Source organism: Poromitra crassiceps, assembly GCF_964638095.1.
Source record: "Poromitra crassiceps genome assembly, chromosome: 4".
Lineage (NCBI taxonomy): Eukaryota > Metazoa > Chordata > Actinopteri > Beryciformes > Melamphaidae > Poromitra > Poromitra crassiceps.
In genome coordinates this window covers 5,265,170-5,287,271 of record NC_139626.1, presented here as the reverse complement: position 1 = coordinate 5,287,271, position 22,102 = coordinate 5,265,170, and the positions used below count along the sequence as shown (strand labels likewise).

General features: G+C 46.1%; 1 protein-coding gene across 1 annotated transcript; it reads left to right on the top strand.

Annotated features, from left to right (window-relative positions):
* Window positions 1-10,158: 10,158 nt before the first annotated feature.
* LOC310775998 (hepatic leukemia factor-like) lies at window positions 10,159-21,286 on the top strand (the record flags this gene model as incomplete). Its single annotated transcript, XM_083636131.1, has 4 exons — window positions 10,159-10,267; window positions 14,325-14,666; window positions 19,920-20,134; window positions 21,077-21,286. 4 exons carry the CDS (start codon window positions 10,159-10,161, stop codon window positions 21,284-21,286), a joined length of 876 nt encoding a protein of 291 aa, XP_083492257.1.
* Window positions 21,287-22,102: the final 816 nt, after the last annotated feature.

The following is a 22,102-nucleotide window of genomic DNA, read 5'->3' as shown; positions in this document are numbered from 1 at the left end:
TCCCTCCAGCTGAGTGTAAGCCATGGTGTAGTTTGGCCCTTCAGCTGAGCGTAAGCCATGGTGTACTTTGGCCCTTCAGCTGAGCGTAAGCCATGGTGTAGTTTGGCCCTCCAGCTGAACGTAAGCCATGGTGTAGTTCTCCTCCAGCTGAACGTAAGCCATGGTGTAGTTTGGCCCTCCAGCTGAGCGTAAGCCATGGTGTAGTTTGGCCCTCCAGCTGAACGTAAGCCATGGTGTAGTTCTCCTCCAGCTGAGCGTAAGCCATGGTGTAGTTTGGCCCTCCAGCTGAGCGTAAGCCATGGTGTAGTTTGGCCCTCCAGCTGAACGTAAGCCATGGTGTAGTTCTCCTCCAGCTGAGCGTAAGCCATGGTGTAGTTTGGCCCTCCAGCTGAACGTAAGCCATGGTGTAGTTTGGCCCTCCAGGTGAACGTAAGCCATGGTGTAGTTCTCCTCCAGCTGAGCGTAAGCCATGGTGTAGTTTGGCCCTCCAGCTGAGCGTAAGCCATGGTGTAGTTTGGCCCTCCAGCTGAGTGTAAGCCATGGTGTAGTTGGTCGTATAACACTCGGTGGAGCCGACATGGGGGCATCCTTATCACGTGGCCCAGCCATTGCAGTTGGTGTTGGGTGATCATGGCCTCAATACTTCTGCAGTTGGCTTTTCCCAAGTATTTCAGTGTGAGGCATGATCTCATCACGCCAGGTCATTCCCAGTCTGCGCTGGAGGCAGCTTATATGGAAGCGCTGCAGGGATTTGATGTGGCGACTGTAGGTTAGGGAGGACGGTGGTGACACACACTGCTTGGTACACGGCAGCCTTTGTGGAGAGATGGACGTTCTTGTTTTGGAAGACTCTGCGCCGAAGTCTCCCAAAGGCAGCTGATGCCTGATCAATGTGCCTCTGGATGTCGTTGTCAATGCCACCATCCTCAGAGAGAGAATGCTCCCCAGGTATTTGAACGATGGTTCAAGTTCAAGTTTATTTGGATCCCCATTAGCTACAGCAAAGCTGCAACTATTCTTCCTCAATGGTACTATTGACGGTTGTTCATTACCAACAGTGAAGGCAGGTAGCCTAGGTGGGACGCTGGTGTTCCATTGGCAGACCACTTCTGTCTTGGTGGTGTTGACACTCAGTCAGCCCCATCCTGCTGTACGCTCTCACAGCCACAGCAAGGACGGTCTGGAGATCCTCCGGAGTGTGGGCCACAAAAGCACAGTTGTCTGCATACTGCAGCTCCAGGACCTGTTCTCTATGTCTGCATACTGCAGCTCCAGGACCTGTTCTCTACGGTTGCATGGAGCCTCCTGATGTTAAAGAGGTTGCCATCTAGTCCTCGGTCCACTGCCGCACTGACACGACCAATTGTGTCTGTAGGAACGTCTGACCAAGTCAGAAGTAACCTGGGGCTCTGCGGTGGAGTGCTTTTCTCTCTCCCCCAGACGACCCATCTCTGCACATTTTGCCGAATTCTCACAAGATCAGAATATTCTAATCATTCAAGGACATTTCCTACTGTAAGTGCACTTTGGAAGATCATTGTGAAATTCCTATGCTTGTCTTACTTGACGTAGTATTTCAGCTCGTCTGCAGTGTAAGGTAGCATAAAGAAGACCTATGGAAAGAACAACACAAAAAAGAACATGGGTTTTCATCATATACATAAGACATAATCAGGCCAACGGATCACTTGAACCCTCCTTTACAAATATCATTTTTCCATTTTCTCCCCTTGTCCCCCGATCAGCCACCGCGCCCATGTCAACCCCCCCCCCCCACGCCACACACACACACACACACACACACACACACACAGACACACACACACACACACGCTGTGTACTTTTCCACTCTATCACACTGATCTCTGCCTACTGTATGCACTGGAAGAAAACAGCTCTCTTAACCCTAACCCAACAAAAGGACCCATGTTTCAAGTTTCAAGTATCAGTGTCCATGGGGCCATCATGATATACTGTACCACATACTGTATGTCCCGCCCAGAAAAATCAGCTATCAGTTATAATAGATGTGCGTGTGTTGATCTCAGAGATACTCACAAGTCATTTTGGAAGTCAAGTCTCAAATCTTTTGATCACAAGTCTCTCGTCTCTTATGGATGAGCTGCTTAGAACACTGCATTGCTAAAACGAAGGAATTCAAAGCATCAATGCCTCCAAAACCACATTCATGATTTTTTCACATTTAAGAAACATTCTCCAGCTAACTCAACTCAGTATTCCCTAACCACTCTCAACAACATCCTCATAGGACACGTCCACTCATATAAATACCTTGGCATCTGGCATGAGCAAAATAGTCATTGTGTTACTTATGAATGGAATTATACCAAAAATACCCCCCTTTTGGCTGGGGACCACTGGAACCCCCTCAAGTACCCCTGGGGGTGCCCGGACCCCCATATGAGAACCACTGCTTTCAAGCGTTTGGTTGGTTGTGTGCAAACATGGAAAGCGCCGGGCCAGGCCAGAGGCCGGCAGTCTGTCTCGCTCTTTAAAGCGTTTGGTTGGTTGTGTGCAAACATGGTACGGTCTTTGTCCCACTTTGGATGTCACAATGTCTATGACATCCTCAGTGATGTCACTCGAGCACTCGATGATGTGATCAGTGATAGTGATAGTCACTCGAACATGACATGAACATGACTTGGGGATGACAGCGGAGATGTTTGGGAAATTGGGAGTGATGAGGAGTCGAGGACTACCTGCAGGGAATCACAGCGGAGATGATTGAGATCCGCTCTACACTCCACTAAGGGGGAAGCAGAGGAAGAGGTGGAATACTTGGATGGACTGACAGTAGAGATGTTTGAGAGTGATGAGGAGTTTGTACGATGACGTCACCATTAAAATTGTCCACTGCATTGCCAGCGACGCCATATGGCGTCATTAGAAATTTACCGTACAGTGCCAGCGACGCCAAATGGCGTCATAACTCCAAATTGTTTTTTTTGACGGGGGGGTGTCGATCTAAGCTTCTTACGTCGCCTCTAACAATATTGTAGCTATTGGAGGTCGATAACCTATTTTACAAACCCATTAGGTGGCGACAGCACTCTCCTGATCAGAGAAAAAGGAGCCAAACACACAGAAATAGTCACTGGGGAAAATGAGGAAATCGCATCGCATCCGTCCGTATGCATCGACGTGCCTCCATAAACGAGCACAACGCCAGCTGTGCCCCCAGCAGCAGCATCCGCTGTCACAACTGAGCACCTCCATGTACGCTGCAACAGCACATTTACATAATCAGCCTTATTATTCCGAACTGGAAGCATGCCAGCCCGTGACAAACACACGCGGAACCAAAAAGCTGAATGTCGCGCACCATTCACTGTGTGTGCGCAGCAAACTCAGCAGAGACTGAGAGCCACCAGACACATAAGACACACCCAGGAGGCGTGTGCAGTTGAGGGGGGGGGGGGGGGGGGAGCACGCAGAGCAGCCTACATCCATGAGAGCAGCATACACTTCACCCAGACAGACCCAGACATCAGAAAATTAGCTTCAGAGTCAGTGATGTGCTTGAAATGTTTAATTTCACAAAAGGCTCATTATCTCAGCTCGTAGAAAAAAAGGGATGTTTTTGCTTCAATCAAGCTATCTTCTCCGGCTCATAACTAAAGAACGGAAAATGGGATCAATAAACTTTTTTTTGCAGGTGATAGAAGAGAGTCTCATCGTTATTTGTGCGTGTTCAGTGTTTACATAGTAATTATTAAAAAAATTATATGACTGTTTTAAAATGCATTGCGGCCTATGTGGCACAGCAAGCAACCTTTTGCCCAAGGGCCTTGGCACTCAAAGTGTTAAGCAACGGCCTCTGTTTAGAGACTATGACGTCACTGACGATGTCACAATGAAAATCATATTTTATGATATCACATCACTGATGATGCCATCATGACTAACCTATTTAGAAATGAGTGTATGAGTTGACAATTCAGTCTGAATATCATGCTACCCCCGAGACCCCCCCCCCCCCCCCCCCATTTTCAAACAAAACTTACGTGCAAACATTTCATTTACAATAAGTTAATACAAATAGAGAACATAGAAGAATCTTTTTGATCGTAGTTTCACTCTTATCCTATATATACAGTACATGGAAATCATTTCTAACAATAGAGACAAAGTCACGCCCACTTCCGGGTTAAAGCAGCTACGAGCAAGATTTTCGATTGTTATTAAACAGCATAATTACAATATTGATGCATCACATCTTACCTATAATAGTAGCTGAGACCAAAGCCGTGTGAATCGGAGATTGCTCTGTTGATGATTATAGAGTCTGTGTCTGTCTAACCTCGCGTCACCAGGGGGCTATCTCTCTCTATCTGTCTACCGGCGGGCCGGATAAACCCAGAAGTGAAACGAAACGGTTCACGGCAGCTCCCTTGCCTTCCGCCGTTTCGCTCTGCCTAGCAACAGACCATAAACAAGGAACACGCCATGCAGGGGCTCGCTACTCTCGCGAACATCTCTCGTTATATTCTAACAGGTTTTTTGGAAGTTATTTTGTGGTTATGGCCGAAGTGGCTGCTGCAAACCGTTTCATTTCACTTCCTGAACTGCCCTGGCCACAGACAGACTAACACTGGCCGATTCACTCGGGGTTCAAGCGAGACTACTCTGCGTTGGTCTCGTCTACTATTAGAGGTAAGATGTGATGCATTGATATTAAATTTAGACTGTTTAATAACAATCGAAAATCTTGCTCGTAGCTGCTTTAAGCATACAAACCAAATTATTTAATCTGCCATTTTGTAAAATGTGTATAAAAATAGTTTCACTTGGTCAAACCAAGCGATTCCGCAGAGACCATAGAACATAGGCTCTGACTTTTTTCCCCAAGTGACTTTGGCGTGACATTGGCTCTCTGTATTCTTAGATTTGTCATCTCTGTGGCTCTATATGTGGACTAAATGACCTTGAAATGAAAAAGGTTGCGAACCACTGATCTAGCCGTAAAAAAAAAAACTCTCGTAACGGACAAGCCCGTCTTTTATTGTCACACGAACACCACAACACATGCATGCGGCCACAACACACTCATGCTGACGGTGGCCGGTGAAAAGTGTCCTCTGCATTTAACCCATCCAGGGATGTCCTTTCCTCCGGGGGGCAGGCGAGGAGCAGTGGTTGCTTTCTCGTACAGCGCCGGGGACCAACTTCAGATGTTGTCGTCACTGGTCGGATGACGATGACGATCTGATCTTCTGCATGTTTTTTAGTGGGGGGGTTATATACGGAGGAACCCCCTGGGGGAGCACGGGGAGAACATGCAAACTCCACACAGAGAGAAAGGCCCTTACGACGAGATACCCCACCTGGGCAGTAGGCACTGAAGATATGGGGGGAACACAACCACAGCACCCACAGTGTCCCAGGCGAGAATCGAACTCAGGACCTTCTGACTGAGAGGCGACAGCGCTACCGACTGCGCCACCGTACCCGTACACCTCCGTACACCCCAAAACAAAATTTCCTATTTTATTTTCTCTCTCTCTCTCTCTCTCTCTGCTGGATTTGTTGTTCTCCTGGCCCAGAGCACATGAGGTTCAATGTGAGCGGGGGCCTGTGAAGGGGGGTGAAGGGTGGGGGGGGAGACAGAGCGGCCTCTCATTGGTTAAAACTAGGTCAGGCCGGCCCCTCATGTGACCTGCAGGATTCCTCTCTCCAGGCCGGTCCATGTGCGCAAAATCATGACAGCCGCCAAAGAGACGCTTCTCTCCGAGGAGCGGAGAACCTCCACACGCTCCCTCACAGTGTGTGTGTGTGTGTGTGTGTGTGTGTGCGTGTGTGTGTGTGTGTGCGTGCGTGGGTGTGTGTGTGCGCGCGCGTGCGTGCGTGCGTACGTGTGCGTGTGTGCGTGCATGCGTGCGTGCGTGTGTGTGTGTGTGTGTGTGCGTGCGTGTGTGTGTGTGTGTGTGTGTGTGGTATGTGGTGTGTGTGTGTGTGTGTGTGTGTGTGTGTGTGTGTGTGTGTGTGTGCGTGCGTGCGTGTGTGGAGGGGTAGTGTCAAACATAGGTCTGTAACATGGGATGTCTAAATAAGAAAAGGTGAGTAATAATAGTTCCCTGTGGGTGGTCATCACGAGGAAACAAAAATAGAAAAGCATTGATTCCTGCTTTTTGCATCCTGATATCTTAATTATATTATCTCTAGAATAGAATAGAATAGAATTATGTATTTTGGCCAAGTTTTCACAGGAAGTTGACTTGGTGTGGTTGGTGCACAATTTACATGGGAAGTAGGAACACGAAAAGTTAGGAGAAATACACAAGATAAATAAATATCAGATACTAGTCGATTTCTAGCGTGGAGACTGGGGAAACTACCTTTTCCCCTTAACTCACCCTTGTCCTCTTCTCCCAACGTATACTCCCAGCACTTATATATATAGCCTCATATAGCCTTATATACATATAGCCATATATAGCCTCAGCCAGGTAGGATTTATGACATCGAAGGGTGGGAGTATAAGTTGGGAGAAGGAAGAGGGCTGGGCCCGGACCACCAGTCCGAGTATGGAGACAGTGGATGGATGAATCCAGAAGGAGGCGGTAATGTAACATAACTGCCATAAAACATTACAGAAGAAGAAGATTTATTACATCACTGATGACATCACAATTGCTCGAGTGACATCACTAATGACATCACACTTGCTCGCATGGCATCACTGATGACATCACTTCCGTCACAAATTGTGACTGACACCGCTCGGACAGACAGACTTTGCCCACTTAGCCAATTTCAACTAAGATAAAATATATAAAAAAGATTCAAAGATATTAACAGATGAAAGAGTATAATAAGCAAATGTGGTAACCTAAAAATGCAATTTAACACACCAGCAGCAATTAGCTTTGTATTGCATATCTTTATTTGTGAAGCACTTACATTGTGGCAACACTTTATGAAGCCAGCCATTGTCTATAATACATTATAATCAGGCGCGTAAGCTTTCTGAAATGAGGCAGAGTTGACTCACCTATTTTCAGATCAACTGTATCATGTATGAGGGCAAACAAGGTGGGTAAACTACTCACTCACTTATTCATAATATGCTATGTCGAGGAGCCAAAACACAAGAATTTTACTCTTGTGTACTTGTATATTTCAGAGGTAACAATAATCTTGAATCTTGAACCTATGTAAACTCCATTCCCCAAATGCAAAGCTGAATGAAATGACTTCAGGTGGGTTTAGCCTTAAATATCTAGTTGATCTAACTGTTTTATCAGTTTCATGTTTGTTGGTTCGACTCATGATGTAATAGCATTTATTTGAATATTGTCTGAGGCTCTCCTGTCTGGTTTCTTGTGGACCCCTTGGGTGGGACCCCAGCTGACAAGTCTAAAATCAACAAAATTATAAAAAACTGCTATGAAGATCATAGGGCAGAGGGACTTCCCCCCCCTCCAGACCATTTTCGACAAAAAAGCAGTGAATCTGGCTCTTAAAATTTTGGACGACCCCACCCACATTCTACATCCTGATTATGAGCTACTACCTTCCGGAAGGCGCTTCAGAGCCTGTAGCTTTAAGAGTAACCGCTACAAGCGCTCCTTCCTCCCAACATCTATAGCCTTATTAAATAAACTGCCTGTCCTCCCACTAGGGGGTAGAGCCCTGTCCTCTGAGAGACAGAGCTTGGCCACTCAGGAACCCTCCATTAAGAGCCTGACGACCCAGGAAACCTCTGGACTAACGTTTCCTGGTCGCGAGAGGACAGAGCTCTGTGATTCTGGAACCCTCCTTTAAAGAGCCGGATGATCCGAGAAATCTCTGATGGTGTTTGGTGTGGCATACATGGTAGCTCACTTTGAGCTCGGCTGTCCATGCAGCCTGTCTGGTCATGTGATATTTATCTTGCCTAGTTAGTTTTATATATTCATTTTTATCTTTTTACTTTTTATCCTTTATAGTCAGTGGTTTTAATGTTGTTGTTTTTTTGTTTGTTTAAGGAACCATGGTTTTATGATGGTATTGGTTTGAAATGCGGTCTTGGGATTGTGTAATACTTGAAGTGCAATATTGAAGTGCAATACGTGGTTAGGTAGAGTTGCTAACTCGTAGCCCAGGCTGCATCATGTCTGACTATGTTGTCCTCTTGTCTACGGGCTGTTTGTCTTCAGCTGTACTGTACTGTCTGTTACGTCTGTCACGCTCTATTGCTGCTGTACAAATGCCTAAGACAAATTTCCCTACGGGACAATAAAGTTAAACTCAAACTCATGCACAATATCTATTACAGATAAAAGCACCTAAAAATGTTGATTGAACTTTAAGCTGGAAACATGCTACAATGTGATCCTTGACTTGGAGCCTTGCCGACGGTAGCCAGACCTATAGCCTATACTCAAACCAGACCTATAGCCTATACTCAAACCAGACCTATAGCCTATACTCAAACCAGACCTATAGCCTATACTCAAACCAGACCTATAGCCTATACTCAAACCAGACCTATAGCCTATACTCAAACCAGACCTATAGCCTATACTCAAACGTCAGCTTGACGAGGGGCCACAGGAGAGTCCTCAGCAAAATGGGTAAATTGTGTGATTTTACTAGGATTTAATTGACTATAGAAGTTCTAGCCCAAGGAGAGAATGTATATACTTGGTATAGCTTTCACTTTTCTGTTATCTCCCCATCTACAGTACATTATTATACTTGCGCTGTTCATGTCAGCTGCGTCCAGTCACATTTTCGGGGAGCTGCCAGCTGTGCCACGGTGCAGCCCTACTGCCAGAGCAGGTTTTCTGCTTCAAAGGATAAGTTCACCCCAAAATGAAAATGCAGTCATTATCCACTCACACCCCCCCCCCCCATTATCCACCCCCCCCCCTCCCCCCCATTATCCACTCCCCCCCTCCCCTCATTATCCACTCCCCCCTCCCCCCCATTATCCACTCCCCCCCCTCCCCCACATTATCCACTCCCCCCCCCTCCCCTCATTATCCACTCCCCCCCTCCCCCCCATTATCCACTCCCCCCTCCCCCCCATTATCCACTCCCCCCCCATTATCCACTCACCCCCTCATCCACTCCCCCCTCCCCCCCATTATCCACTCACCCCCCCATTATCCACTCACCCCCTCCCCCCCATTATCCACTCACCCCCCTCCCCCCCATTATCCACTCACCCCCCCATTATCCACTCCCCCCTCCCCCCCATTATCCACTCACCCCCATTATCCACTCACCCCCCTCACCCCATTATCCACTCACCCCCTCCCCCATTATCCACTCAACCCCCATTATCCACTCACCCCCCCATTATCCACTCACCCCCCCATTATCCACTCACCCCCCATTATCACTCACCCCCACAAGCATGCAAGAAAGAATGCCTTAAGAACTATAATCCCATATGTTTTAAAGCATACTGCACAATTATCACTTCAACCGCTATATCCTAAAGAAATGATAGGCCTAATATTATTGCAACACCACAGATGATTCAATGAGTACCAGAATAAAGTACGATATTCTGAAATATACTCACTATTGAGTCCCATGTTAGATCAAAATATTATATTAGAATATTATTAAAAGTACCATAACGTATGCTAAAGTCACTATAAAGTCACTATTGTTTACTCAGACACACTTTCAGTCCCTGTATAGGAGTATTATAAGGATAGTATAATATTATCAGAATTTTATAGTGATTTTTCATTCAACAGGCTTTACTTGGGTAGAGAGAGAGGGTGAGAGAGATGGAGGGAGAAAGAGGGGAGGGGTGTGGAGAGAGAGGGAAGGAGGGAGAGAGAAAGAGAGGGGTGTGGAGAGTGAGAGGTGTGGTGTGTAAGAGAGAGAGGTAGGGTTGTCTCTAGCTCTGGCTCTCACGGCGGTTCTCACACACGTCGGTCTGCCAGAGCCGCACACAACCACAACAGACAGATCACTCTGCTTATTCTAAGGCTTTATTCTAAGGGTGTCCAAGCTCTTAAATCCTGCATTTTGTCCTTACCTTTCCTTTTATATTTCTCATTTGTTCACACATGGTTATCCTCACAGATTGCCACCACCAAGGACTACTACCAGTCTACCACCCAGCAGCAGATTTTCATTATTTAAATGCACGTTTTTGACTGTCAGTCCATACACGGCGCCACAGAGAAAATGTCCAGGCATCCCATCCCGCTAAATCCACGTTTTCTACATCCAGCAACGCACGGCGTGCTCAAATCTCTGCTGGAAAACCCCATGAAGCTGCCTCTCCATCATGAAGGTGAATAAAAAAATAAAAATATATATATTTTTAATTAAACCGTGTCAGCTAAGCTAGAGTAGCCAGTAGTTTGTTTTTGTTTTTATTCTTATTAGGCTACAGCCCATTATTCCACAGCATTGATGTTTGACAGGTTGTATGTGTGCACTAAGCCTATGGACTTTCAATACTGTGACGTTAAAGAGGCTTGACTTTTAAAGCAAATTTCAAGTGTTTACAAGCTACAAACCTGAAGCAAAATAGGCTCATGTCCCTGCACCTGTCTCTGAGCTCTAACTTTATTATTTCAATCCAAACCTTTTATTACTCGGGCCATGCATCCATTATCACATCAATCAGAAAGACACTTTTTCGGGGCAGCGACCAGCGCAGCAGGGAGAAATCAGGAAGGGGGGGGGGGGCCAGCGCAGCAGGGAGAAATCAGGAAGGGGGGGGGGCCCAGCGCAGCAGGGAGAAATCAGGAAGGGGGGGGGGGGGCCCAGGGCAGCAGGGAGAAATCAGGAAGGGGGGGGGGGCCCAGGGCAGCAGGGAGAAATCAGGAAGGGGGGGGGGGGCCCAGCGCAGCAGGGAGAAATCAGGAAGGGGGGGGGGGGCCCAGCGCAGCAGGGAGAAATCAGGAAGGGGGGGGGGGGGGCCCAGGGCAGCAGGGAGAAATCAGGAAGGGGGGGGGGGCCCAGGGCAGCAGGGAGAAATCAGGAAGGGGGGGGGGGCCCAGCGCAGCAGGGAGAAATCAGGAAGGGGGGGGGGGGGCCCAGCGCAGCAGGGAGAAATCAGGAAGGGGGGGGGGGCCCAGGGCAGCAGGGAGAAATCAGGAAGGGGGGGGGGGCCCAGGGCAGCAGGGAGAAATCAGGAAGGGGGGGGGCCCAGGGCAGCAGGGAGAAATCAGGAAGGGGGGGGGGGGCAGCGACCAGGGCAGCAGCAGGGAGAAATCAGGAAGGGGGGGGGGGGGGGCAGCGACCAGCGCAGCAGGGAGAAATCAGGAAGGGGGGGGGGCCCAGGGCAGCAGGGAGAAATCAGGAAGGGGGGGGGGGGGCAGCGACCAGGGCAGCAGCAGGGAGAAATCAGGAAGGGGGGGGGGGGGCAGCGACCAGCGCAGCAGGGATAAATCAGGAAGGGGGGGGGGGGGCCCAGGGCAGCAGGGAGAAATCAGGAAGGGGGGGGCCCAGGGCAGCAGGGAGAAATCAGGAAGGGGGGGGGGGGGGGGCACTTTTTCTTTTTGGACATTTGACATAATATTGTATTGTTTTTATGTAGCCCATTGTGTTTGTTCCAATCGAGGAACACTTTGGAAATAGGCTAAGTGTTTTTACTCAGATACTGAAATGCTTTTAACACCTTAAGTGCCATAGCCGAAATAATTCGTCTTACATAATCCAACGCTTAAGTGCCAGAGCCGAGTTTACTCGTCTTACATAAACATTTTTTTTTTTTTGACGGTGGGACATGAATCAACAACTTTTACATCTTCGAGATCACTATTGGAGCAAGATAATGTGTATAATCTATTTTACCGACCCACTAAGTGTTGACAGTGCTCCCCCAGACGACCGAAATCAAAGAAAAAACTGCCGCGGGACCAAGCCGTTCAAGGAAATGCCGTGGCGATTTTACAGTAACAGACTTGTCTTGCCTGAGAGCGGCCGCGCACCGGCAGCAGCACACAGAGAGCGGAGAGCGATTTGCAAAATAGATCATAGGTGAAACACACTTTGAAACACCTCAGAAAGGCCAGAATCAACATCTGCCCATCGCCCACGCATTCCCCGGCCCATCTTGACTCGCACAAGGAGCGTCTGCACGCAGGCAAGCAGGCAGGCAGGCACACAGGCAGGCAGCAGCAAAAGCGCTTCTGACACGCCCGCTGTACAGCGGAGGGAGGAGGGAGGAGGGAGGAGGGAGGAGGGAGTTTGAATGAGAGGGGTGTTTCCTGTTGTTATGGAGGAAATTACTGTTCAAAACTATTGTTTAGAATGTCTGACGGTCTTACTGATGCCAAAAATGAATGGTTAAAGTGACTGTTTCACAAAAAGCCATTTATCTCTGAATAAATTTCCAGACGCTGAAACCATGCTGTACTCAACGGCTAATATCTACATAACTACTAACTCTGCAAACTAACTCTTTTAGACAGAGAAAGCACACATTCTATTAGTTATTTTTAGATGATTGGTGTTCATGAATTCTTAACAGAAAAGAATCCTCGGCTGTCTCTAAAATGAGCCAGAATCGTCAAAAACACCCCTGGCACAACTTACCTACAGGAATGAAAACATGGCTGGCATTCAATGTGTTAAAGGAGAATTTAGGGTTTTTTTTTATACCTGGAGCCCTCTCCTCACATTAATTATTATCTGACGACTCACCCAGTGTTCTCCGCAGCGTTTCCCGCAAGACTTTCCTGCCGGCTGGCCTGTGTACTGACTTGACGAGAGTTGGTGACACTGACCCGAAATGAGGAAATGGGATCCCTGTAAAGACTGCTGTAGATAGCCCGGGGGAGATTGGCAGTCTGATGTTTCTTTAGCGATCATATAATCACGATATGGGTCGAAAACGTGAATAAAACTGTCTTATTTACATGGAGGAACAGCACGCTGCCATGTGGCCCCGACGGAGCTCAATTCTAGGACTGGCTTGGACACTATTGATCTCCAAACAACGCATAGGAGGCACAAAAACACTGCGGAGAACACTGGGTGAGTCGTCAGATAATAATTAATGTGAGGAGAGGGCTCCAGGTTAAAAAAAAACGAAATTCTCCTTTAAGTGCTAACTTCTGGCATTGTTGTGTCATGATAGTCCTCCGAGTTGTTAAATTCCTAACAAATATCAAATCAATGCAACCATTCAAAGTTGGATGATGAAGTCAGAAGAGTCAGAACATTTGCTACCCGAGTTGTCGAGTTGCTAACCCTCTCATCATCATGTAGATTTTGTGCCAGTTAAATTAACTCAAATGTATTTTAATTATATTCACCTAATTTTAAAAGTGTGTTAAGCTGCATGAGGGCAATGATTGTTTACCATTAGATTTTCTGCCAAAATACAGGTGCATGCGAATGCAACGCTGTTTAGCAGCCAACTTAAAAGTCCCAGATGTCGGACTTGCCCAGCAGCACATGAACGCAGACATAGATTGTTAGGCATCCCTGGTGAAACCATCCTCTCAAAAAACTAGGGGTTCATTAGTGGTTCTCCTACGATCCACGGGGATCTAACAAGAACCGTAGCATTCAGCATGAGAAAAAAATATCTCCTGGTTGGGAGACTCTCATGGGAGAATCTCCATAATGTCAGGAGTTCCTCGAAGTACCCTGGAAGTAAGAGCCCATTCGTAACGTGTTCCTGGAACCTTAATTCTATATCTATAATGGATTCATCTTGCCGGGATTTCGTTTTGTTTTGTTTTTGCAGGGAAATCGTGGGAATTTAGAAAAATTGCAAGCCCCTGCAAATATTGCGGAGATTGGGTGAATTTTGCCTTCATTATTGCCATCACAATTTCATGGAGGCACTGGTTGTATGTAGCTATGTAACTGGTGCTACCTATGTGTTGTATGTAGCTATGTAGCTGGTGCTACCTATGTGTTGTATGTAGCTATGTAGCTGGTGCTACCTTTGTGTTGTATGTAGCTATGTAGCTGGTGCTACCTATGTGTTGTATGTAGCTATGTAGCTGGTGCTACCTATGTGTTGTATGTAGCTATGTAGCTGGTGCTACATATGTGTTGTATGTAGCTATGTAGCTGGTGCTACCTATGTGTTATATGTAGCTATGTAGCTGGTGCTACCTATGTGTTGTACGTAGCTATGTAGCTGGTGCTACCTTTGTGTTGTATGTAGCTATGTAGCTGGTGCTACCTATGTGTTGTATGTAGCTATGTAGCTGGTGCTACCTATGTGTTGTATGTAGCTATGTAGCTGGTGCTACCTATGTGTTATATGTAGCTATGTAGCTGGTGCTACCTATGTGTTGTATGTAGCTATGTAGCTGGTGCTACCTATGTGTTGTATGTAGCTATATGTACTAACTTAAAAATGTACCTTATCCATACAGTGTTCCGCAACGAACAGCAGGAGAAGGAGAAGACCTTGGAGGAGGAACGCAGCGTGCCTCAGTCGGCCTTCCTGGGCCCCACGCTGTGGGACAAGACGCTGCCCTATGACGGAGACAGCTTCCAGCTGGAGTACATGGACCTGGAGGAGTTCCTCTCCGAGAACGGCATCCCCTCCAACCCATCCCATCAGCACCAGCATGACGCCCAGCACCAGGGCCCCATCGTGCTCCAAGACCCGGTCACCCCGCCCCCCTCAGTGATGGACCTCAGCCGTGCCACAGCCTCTGTGCATAGCACCCCGGTGTCTCCAAACTGCCTGCACAGCAGCCCAGCTACAGCAGGTGACACAGGCACACACAGACACATGCAAACACACACGTTTTAAATGATGTATTTATGTCCACATAGATCAAAGTACAAAGGACATAAACACTAATAATGTAATGAGATATTGGGATTCAGTCAGTTACAAAAGTGCCTAATTGGCAACCGCATTAATCCATACACAAAGGATAACAACACACAGGATGATAAACATGGCAGGTGGAGAGATACAGTTATACTGTAAGACAAGATAACCGTCAGATTCCACTTCATCGGTACAAAAAGCATATTATAAAACGGCTCTCTCAAATCAAGCAATCTGATTGGTTCACAGCCATTGTATAAATCCAATAACCGAGTCCAATAACCCATGGCCATGGGTTATTGGACTCAGTTATTGGTTGCCATGGCAACTCTCTTACTAAAAGCCTTTGGTTTAAAAAAAAACAAATGGCGGAGACAGCTGTCAGATCCTTGTGAATCGATCTTCGCTTATAACTTTACTAATACTTCGCAGAAAATGATGTTTTGTACAAGAATAGATGCGGGCTAATGTCTTCTTTGCAAAAGAAAGGCTGTTAACCCCGCATTTAACCCCGCATTTAACCCCGTAACGTTAGTTGGTGTCGGGCTTTGCAGAAAGCACTCAGCTTCTCAGCAAGCACTGAGAATGCAACGCTGCGCTCGAGCTGCCTGTCGGGGTTTCCAGAAAGCTCTCAGGTTCTCAGCAAGCGCCAGGATTGGCCAATGTCAACTTCAGTCTCCAGAACGATCCAATCAAATCACCCGCACGTCTATCTTCTTGCTAGAGGTCCCGCCTTACAGCAGTGTTTCTGACTCTATCAGAATGACATGCCAGTCGGAGTCGGACTTATAGTATTATTATTATTATTATATTATCATACTTGGAAACCGTTTTATAAAAGCAATATAGCACTCGAGCTGCGTGTGTTGTGGCATGTATCCCCCTGCTCAGCAGTTATCCCACTCAGCCTGCGGCCTCGTGGGATAACAGCTGATCAGGGGGATATATTTGGCACAACACACTGGCTCTCATGCTATATTGCTTAATTGAACCGCTACCAATAATAGCATATATTTAAGCAATATAGCATGAGAGCAAGTGTGTTGTGGCGAATATATCCCGCTGCTCAGCAGTTATCCCACTCGGGAGCTTATCAGCGGGATATATTCCACAACACCACGCAGCTCGAGCTTTTATAAAACGGTTTAAAGTATAATAATATAATAATAATAATACTATAAGTCCGACTGGCATGGTATTCTGATAGAGTCAGTTGAAACACTACTGTAAGGCGGGACCGCAAGAACGTGCGGGTGATTTGATTGGATCGTTCTGGAGACTGAAGTTGACATTGGCCAATCCTGGCGCTTGCTGAGAAGCTGAGAGCTTTCTGGAAAGCCGACAGGCAGCTCGAGCGCAGTGCTGCATTCTCAGCGCTTGCTGAGAAGCTGAGTGCTTTCTGCAAAGCCCGACACCAACTAACGTTACGGGGTTAAATGCGGGGTTAACAGCCTTTTTTTTGCAAAGAAGACATTAGCCCGCATTTATTCTTGTACAAAACATAATTTTCTGCGAAGTATTAGTAAAGTTATAAGCGAAGATCGATTCACAAGGATCTGACAGCTGTCTCCGCCATTTGGTTTTTTTGAGGTAACCAAAGGCTTTTAGTAAGAGAGTTGCCATGGCAACCAATAACCCACTCCAATAACCCATGGCCATGGGTTATTGGAGTGGGTTATTGGATTTATACAATGGCTGTGAACCAATCAGATTGCTTGATTTGAGAGAGCCGTTTTATAATTAAGCAATATATCACGAGAGCAAGTGTGTTGTGGTGAATATATCCCCCTGATCAGTTGTTATCCCACGAGGCCGCAGGCCGAGTGGGATAACAACTGAGCAGGGGGATATATTCCACAACACACGCTGCTCGAGTGCTATATTGCTTTTATAAAAGGGTTCCAAGTATAATAATATAATAATAATAACACTATAAGTCCGACTGGCATGGTATTCTGAGAGTCAGTTGAAACACTACTGTAAGGCGGGACCTCTAGCAAGAAGATAGACCTGCGGGTGATTTGATTGGATCGTTCTGGAGACTGAAGTTGACATTGGCCAATCCTGGCGCTTGGCTGAGAGCTTTCTGGAAACCCAGGCAGCTCGAGCGCAGCGTTGCATTCTCAGGGCTTGCCCGACACCAACTAACGTTACGCCTTACGGGGTTAAATGCGGGGTTAAATGCGGAGTTAACAGCCTTTCTTTTGCAAAGAAGACATTAGCCCGCATCTATTCTTGTACAAAACATCATTTTCTGCGAAGTATTAGTAAAGTTATAAGCGAAGATCGATTCACAAGGATCTGACAGCTGTCTCCGCCATTTTTTTTTTCTACGTTGTCATTTGAGGTAAGCCTTATTATTACTCTCTTAGTAAGAGAGTTGCCATGGCAACCAATAACCCATGGCCATGGGTTATTGAACTCGGTTACTGGAATTATACAATGGCTGTGAACCAATCAGATTGCTTGATTTGAGAGAGCCATTTTATAATGAACAATACCTCGCTAGCTGCTTGGCCAGCCATATGTGTGTGTGGGATGGGATGGTGACGTTAGGTAGCCGGTAAACCATCTAGTCACGTGAACTCACATTTGTTTCATTCTGTAAGACCGTCCGGCCTCCGCTCCAACGTCGGCTCTTTCAGTTGCCACAACGCGGACGGGCCTCAGGGACTTGCCTCGTAGTTGACATCGTAACCGGCCAATCAGGAACGCCGCTGGCAAAACAGTAATGGCTGCCTCCATGGCTCTCCGGCTGGAGCAGTAATGTCAACGTTCGTCGAGTTAAACAGCCGTAAGTGCAGTTATTGCAGAAATAGACTGAATAAGGGCCTGTGTCCACCTAGCGTCTTTTCATCAGCTCCGGCATCTATTTTCAGTTGTTTCCAATGGGGGGGAGCGTATGCGGGCGCACACGGACGTCTAGAGAAAGTGCGCTGCGCCCAGCGTCTATTTTCGGAGCGCTCCAGCGTTTTTGTGCGCCGGCTCCCAGCGCTTCCAGCTGAAAATAATATAATCTTCAAAATATATTAATATGATGTGTTTCAGTTAGCTTTGCACAGAAACAGCCAGTGGAAATCATTTTTACTTTTATACTGTACCTTATTACATTTCAGAGTCTGTACTTTGTTACTTTTACTTGAGTAAACAAGTTGAATCAGTACTTCTACTTTTACCAGTCTATTTTTACACATTAAGTACGTCTACTTAAAGGAACACTCTGCCCATTTTCAACCAGCTTTGTATCATTAGAACATCAGTAGTATATCAGAAAACTGTAAACTGTTTTGAAGTCTGTCATTTAATTTGACAGTTATTGAGTGTTAAAGTGTGGACCAGTGATGTCACTGGTCCACACTAACTCAAATTAATAACTCATTAACTCAAATCAACTCTCAATAACTGTCAAACTAGATGAATGATGAATAGTTTGACAGTTATTGAGAGTTGATTTGAGTTAATGAGTTATTAATTTGAGTTAGTGTGGACCAGTGATGTCACTGGTCCACACTTTAACACTCAATAACTGTCAAATTAAATGACAGACTTCAAAACAGTTTACAGTTTTCTGATATACTACTGATGTTCTAATGATACAAAGCTGGTTGAAAATGGGCAGAGTGTTCCTTTAAGTATGAATGTGTACTTTTCCCATCTCTGACCATCATGGGCTTTTGTCTGAATGTTTTGCTCCAGTTGTGTTTCCACTGACAGGTAGGCTCGAGATGAGAGATTTAGCTCTGCATGTGTCTGTCACCACCTGTTGGATCCAGTGTGTTACTGCACGGTCCACACTGTTTAGATGGGTCCAATGCTGAAACTCAGATTACTATCAAGTGACTATAATGTGTCATCAAAGTGGCACTTTTATTTGAGGGTTTATCTGACCTGTGGAGATCTGGGTCTTTGTTTCATGTCTACATTAACAGAGTTTTTCAAAGTGGAAGGCGGGCCTCCCCAGGGGGGCTCCAAACCGTTTCAGGGGAGGCTCAGTGAGTGAATGGAAGTGAAAAATATTACATTACTTAATACATTAGGTAACTAAGATATAATAGTAGTAGTAGTAGTAGTAGTAGTAGTAGTTTATTTGTCATTGCATAAAAAGATATACAACAAAATTGCAAAACTCCCCTTCGTGCAACCATACAGTAACAAATTAAATAAAAATAAATACCAATTCACCAATAATTCACCAGGCTCCACAGTAGATAGACATCATAATAATTTACAGAGAGTAATAGCCTAAATGTGTGTGATTTGGTTAAAGAGATAGTTCAGAGATTTTGGAGAATCTTTTTTCGTTTTTTGTAGTTAAGTTATCCTTTATTTATCCCCTTGGGGGAAATTCATCCTCTGCATTTGACCCATCCTAAACTAGGAACCTTCCTAGAACTAGGAGCAGTGGGCAGCCGCAGTGCAGCGCCCGGGGACCAACTCCAGTTCTTTTGCCATTGCCTTGGTCAGGGGCACTGACAGGAGTATATTAACCCTAACATACATGTCTTTTGGTGGTGGGAGGAAACCGGAGCACCCAGAGAAAACCCAGACGAACACAGGCAGAACATGCAAACTCCACACAGAAAGGACCGGGGTTCAAACCCGGGACCTTCTTGCTGTGAGGCAACAGTGCTAACCACTGAGCCACTGCGCCATCTGAAGTGTGTCAAATAGCAATATCAGGCTATTTTGGCTCAATTGTTTAACATCTATGGGATCAAATAACATAATCATGATACCATAGGCATTTTGTCTTTATTCTCTCTGTCTTTTTAAAAACTCTTGAAGACTTAAAAGAAAACAATTAAATTAAACCATAAACATGTATTGATTTTAAAGACGAACTAAACCCCAAACGCAAATCTGTGTAAAGCCTGACATCTAGTGGTAGAAAAGTGCATGTCTCAGATCTTAATGGCACTCATGATGTAATTTGTAATATTGTATTACCGTTGCTGTCCACTAGAGTGAGCTAGATTAGTTAGAAAGATATCTACATATTAGCATCATTAGCACATTAGCACATTAGCATGAAGCCTGATTTGCTTTCTAAATTCTGATCATTCCAACAAGCACATGAACACACCAACGTGGGGACTTGCCAACTCGGAAAATTGGACCATCCAAGGAGCACGTGAATGCATCATAATAAGGTGTTGTTAAACTCCTCTCCCCCTCTCTCCTCCAGGTCTCCCCACCTCCAGAAACACTCCCAGCCCCATCCACCCAGAGTCCATCCAGGTTCCGGTGGGTTACGAGCCCGACCCGGCTGACCTGGCTTTGTCCAGCATACCGGGACAGGAGGTGTTCGACCCGCGGAAGCGCAAGTTCTCGGCCGGGGAGCTGAAACCGCAGCCCATGATTAAGAAAGCCCGCAAGATCTTCATCCCCGACGATATGAAGGTAATTTGGAGCTGGTTCTCTGCCTCTAGCACCACTGATGCATACTCGTGAACACAGCCCGAAGATGGTTTTCGTTCTACTGTAGCTTACTCCTGCCCTATTTCTTATTGTGTTTTGGGTACATGAGTCGCAAAAGTATGTAGCCATCTCCGCCAATCAGAAGTAACTAGTCCATTGCGCGTGCCACAACTCAGTGCAGACTTGCCAAAAATGCTTATAAACAACTTAAAGGTTTACTATGCAACTATTTCATTAAAAAAAACATTATATAATTATACAAAAGTTCCCCCTCAAAATGATCACTTCTGGCCCATATAATAGTGTGGCAGTGTGTTTATGTTGAGACGCTGCACCCTGTTGTGTATTTTCTTTTTAGATGGGACATTGTTTTGCTGTGTTCTGTGTTTATGTGGTCGAGCGAGGTTGTGTTTATGTGAAGAGAGAGAGCGCCGGTAAACCGTTCAAACGCAGGGATTCAACTTCTATTCTGATTGTTTCACAGCGGTTATGTTATAAATCACAAATAAACACACACATACCGCCAAGCCATCGTGGGATGAGCTGCAAACAGCCCAAAAGCTGATCTGGGAAGGAGCTCTATTTCCTGGTTTTAGTCCGCGCTGACTCCGCTCTGCTGAGGGATCCCTCTCAGAACAGCGATGCTATTGGCTGGGCTGTTGCGCTGTGAACGATGTTATTGGCTGGGTGTTATACAGCCCCACGTGGACCTCTACATAATGTATCTGCCCAAATACGTCCTGGCACACAGCCAAACCAAATGTAAACAGCACCCAAATCAGGCAGTTTGGGAACCGCTGATTTAGAATAGCTCAATAGTCACATTATTGCAGTCCATGTAAATACAGTCAATGTCGGTAATCTGTTCTTCCTTTGAAGCTTCCCTGTTGAACTTCCCTATCTCCTCTCCTCGTGTCCATCGAGCAGGATGACAAATACTGGGCCAGGCGCAGGAAGAACAACATGGCGGCCAAGCGGTCGCGGGACGCACGGCGGCTCAAGGAGAACCAGATCGCCATCAGGGCCAGCTTCCTGGAGAGGGACAACTCTGTCCTGAGGCTGGAGGTGTCTGACCTCAGGAAGGAGCTCGTACGCACAAAGAACATCCTGGCTAAGTACGAGTCGCCGCTGTGAGGACAACACACACACATACACACCGTTATAGAATGGAATTTCACCATCCGCAATATGATAATTATAACAGCTTATATAAACCAAATGAATTGAAACCAAGAGCCAGAAAGATGTCTTATAAAAGTATATTTAAAACCGTAACATTCTCCTATAAACTGCATTATAGGAGTGACTGAATCTCAATGTACACATCTGATCAATGTACAGAGTCCAAATATTCAGTGATGACTGACAGTTTAACATATACGCTTTATACTCAGGGAGGCCGAGGAAAAGAGGGGGGAGAGGAATGGGATAAATGTGTGTGCGTCGTGCAGTCTGACCGAGAGACTGTTATGTAAGGGTTAATGCACGACGAGGTGTCCATTATCACTTTTTAAGGGACGACGTGGAGGTGTGAACCGTCCGAGGCGAAGCCGAGGATGGTTTGCCTCCGCGAAGTCCCTTAAAAAGTGATAATGGACACCTCGAAGTGCATTAACCCGCTTATACCATGGTCACTTGCCAAAGAAACAAAACAAGACCATTCATTTATATTTCCATGCATTTTGCAATCAAAATCTAGTTTTCATAACCTTGAATATGAGTTGAGAACCGGCGAGACAAAATAGTCCCCTCGAGATTAGGCTATCATGGGATAAAATGGCTGCTTAGTTTCTACACCTGGCACAATTCTAGAATCAAGCTAACTAATAATTTGGCCAATTGTAGCCTATGTAACAACATACAAAATAAAACGGCAATGTCTAAGAATGCAACGCCATGTAACTGGGTCGTTTAAACTCGCATTCCAGGGAATTGCGTTAACGTCTGCGG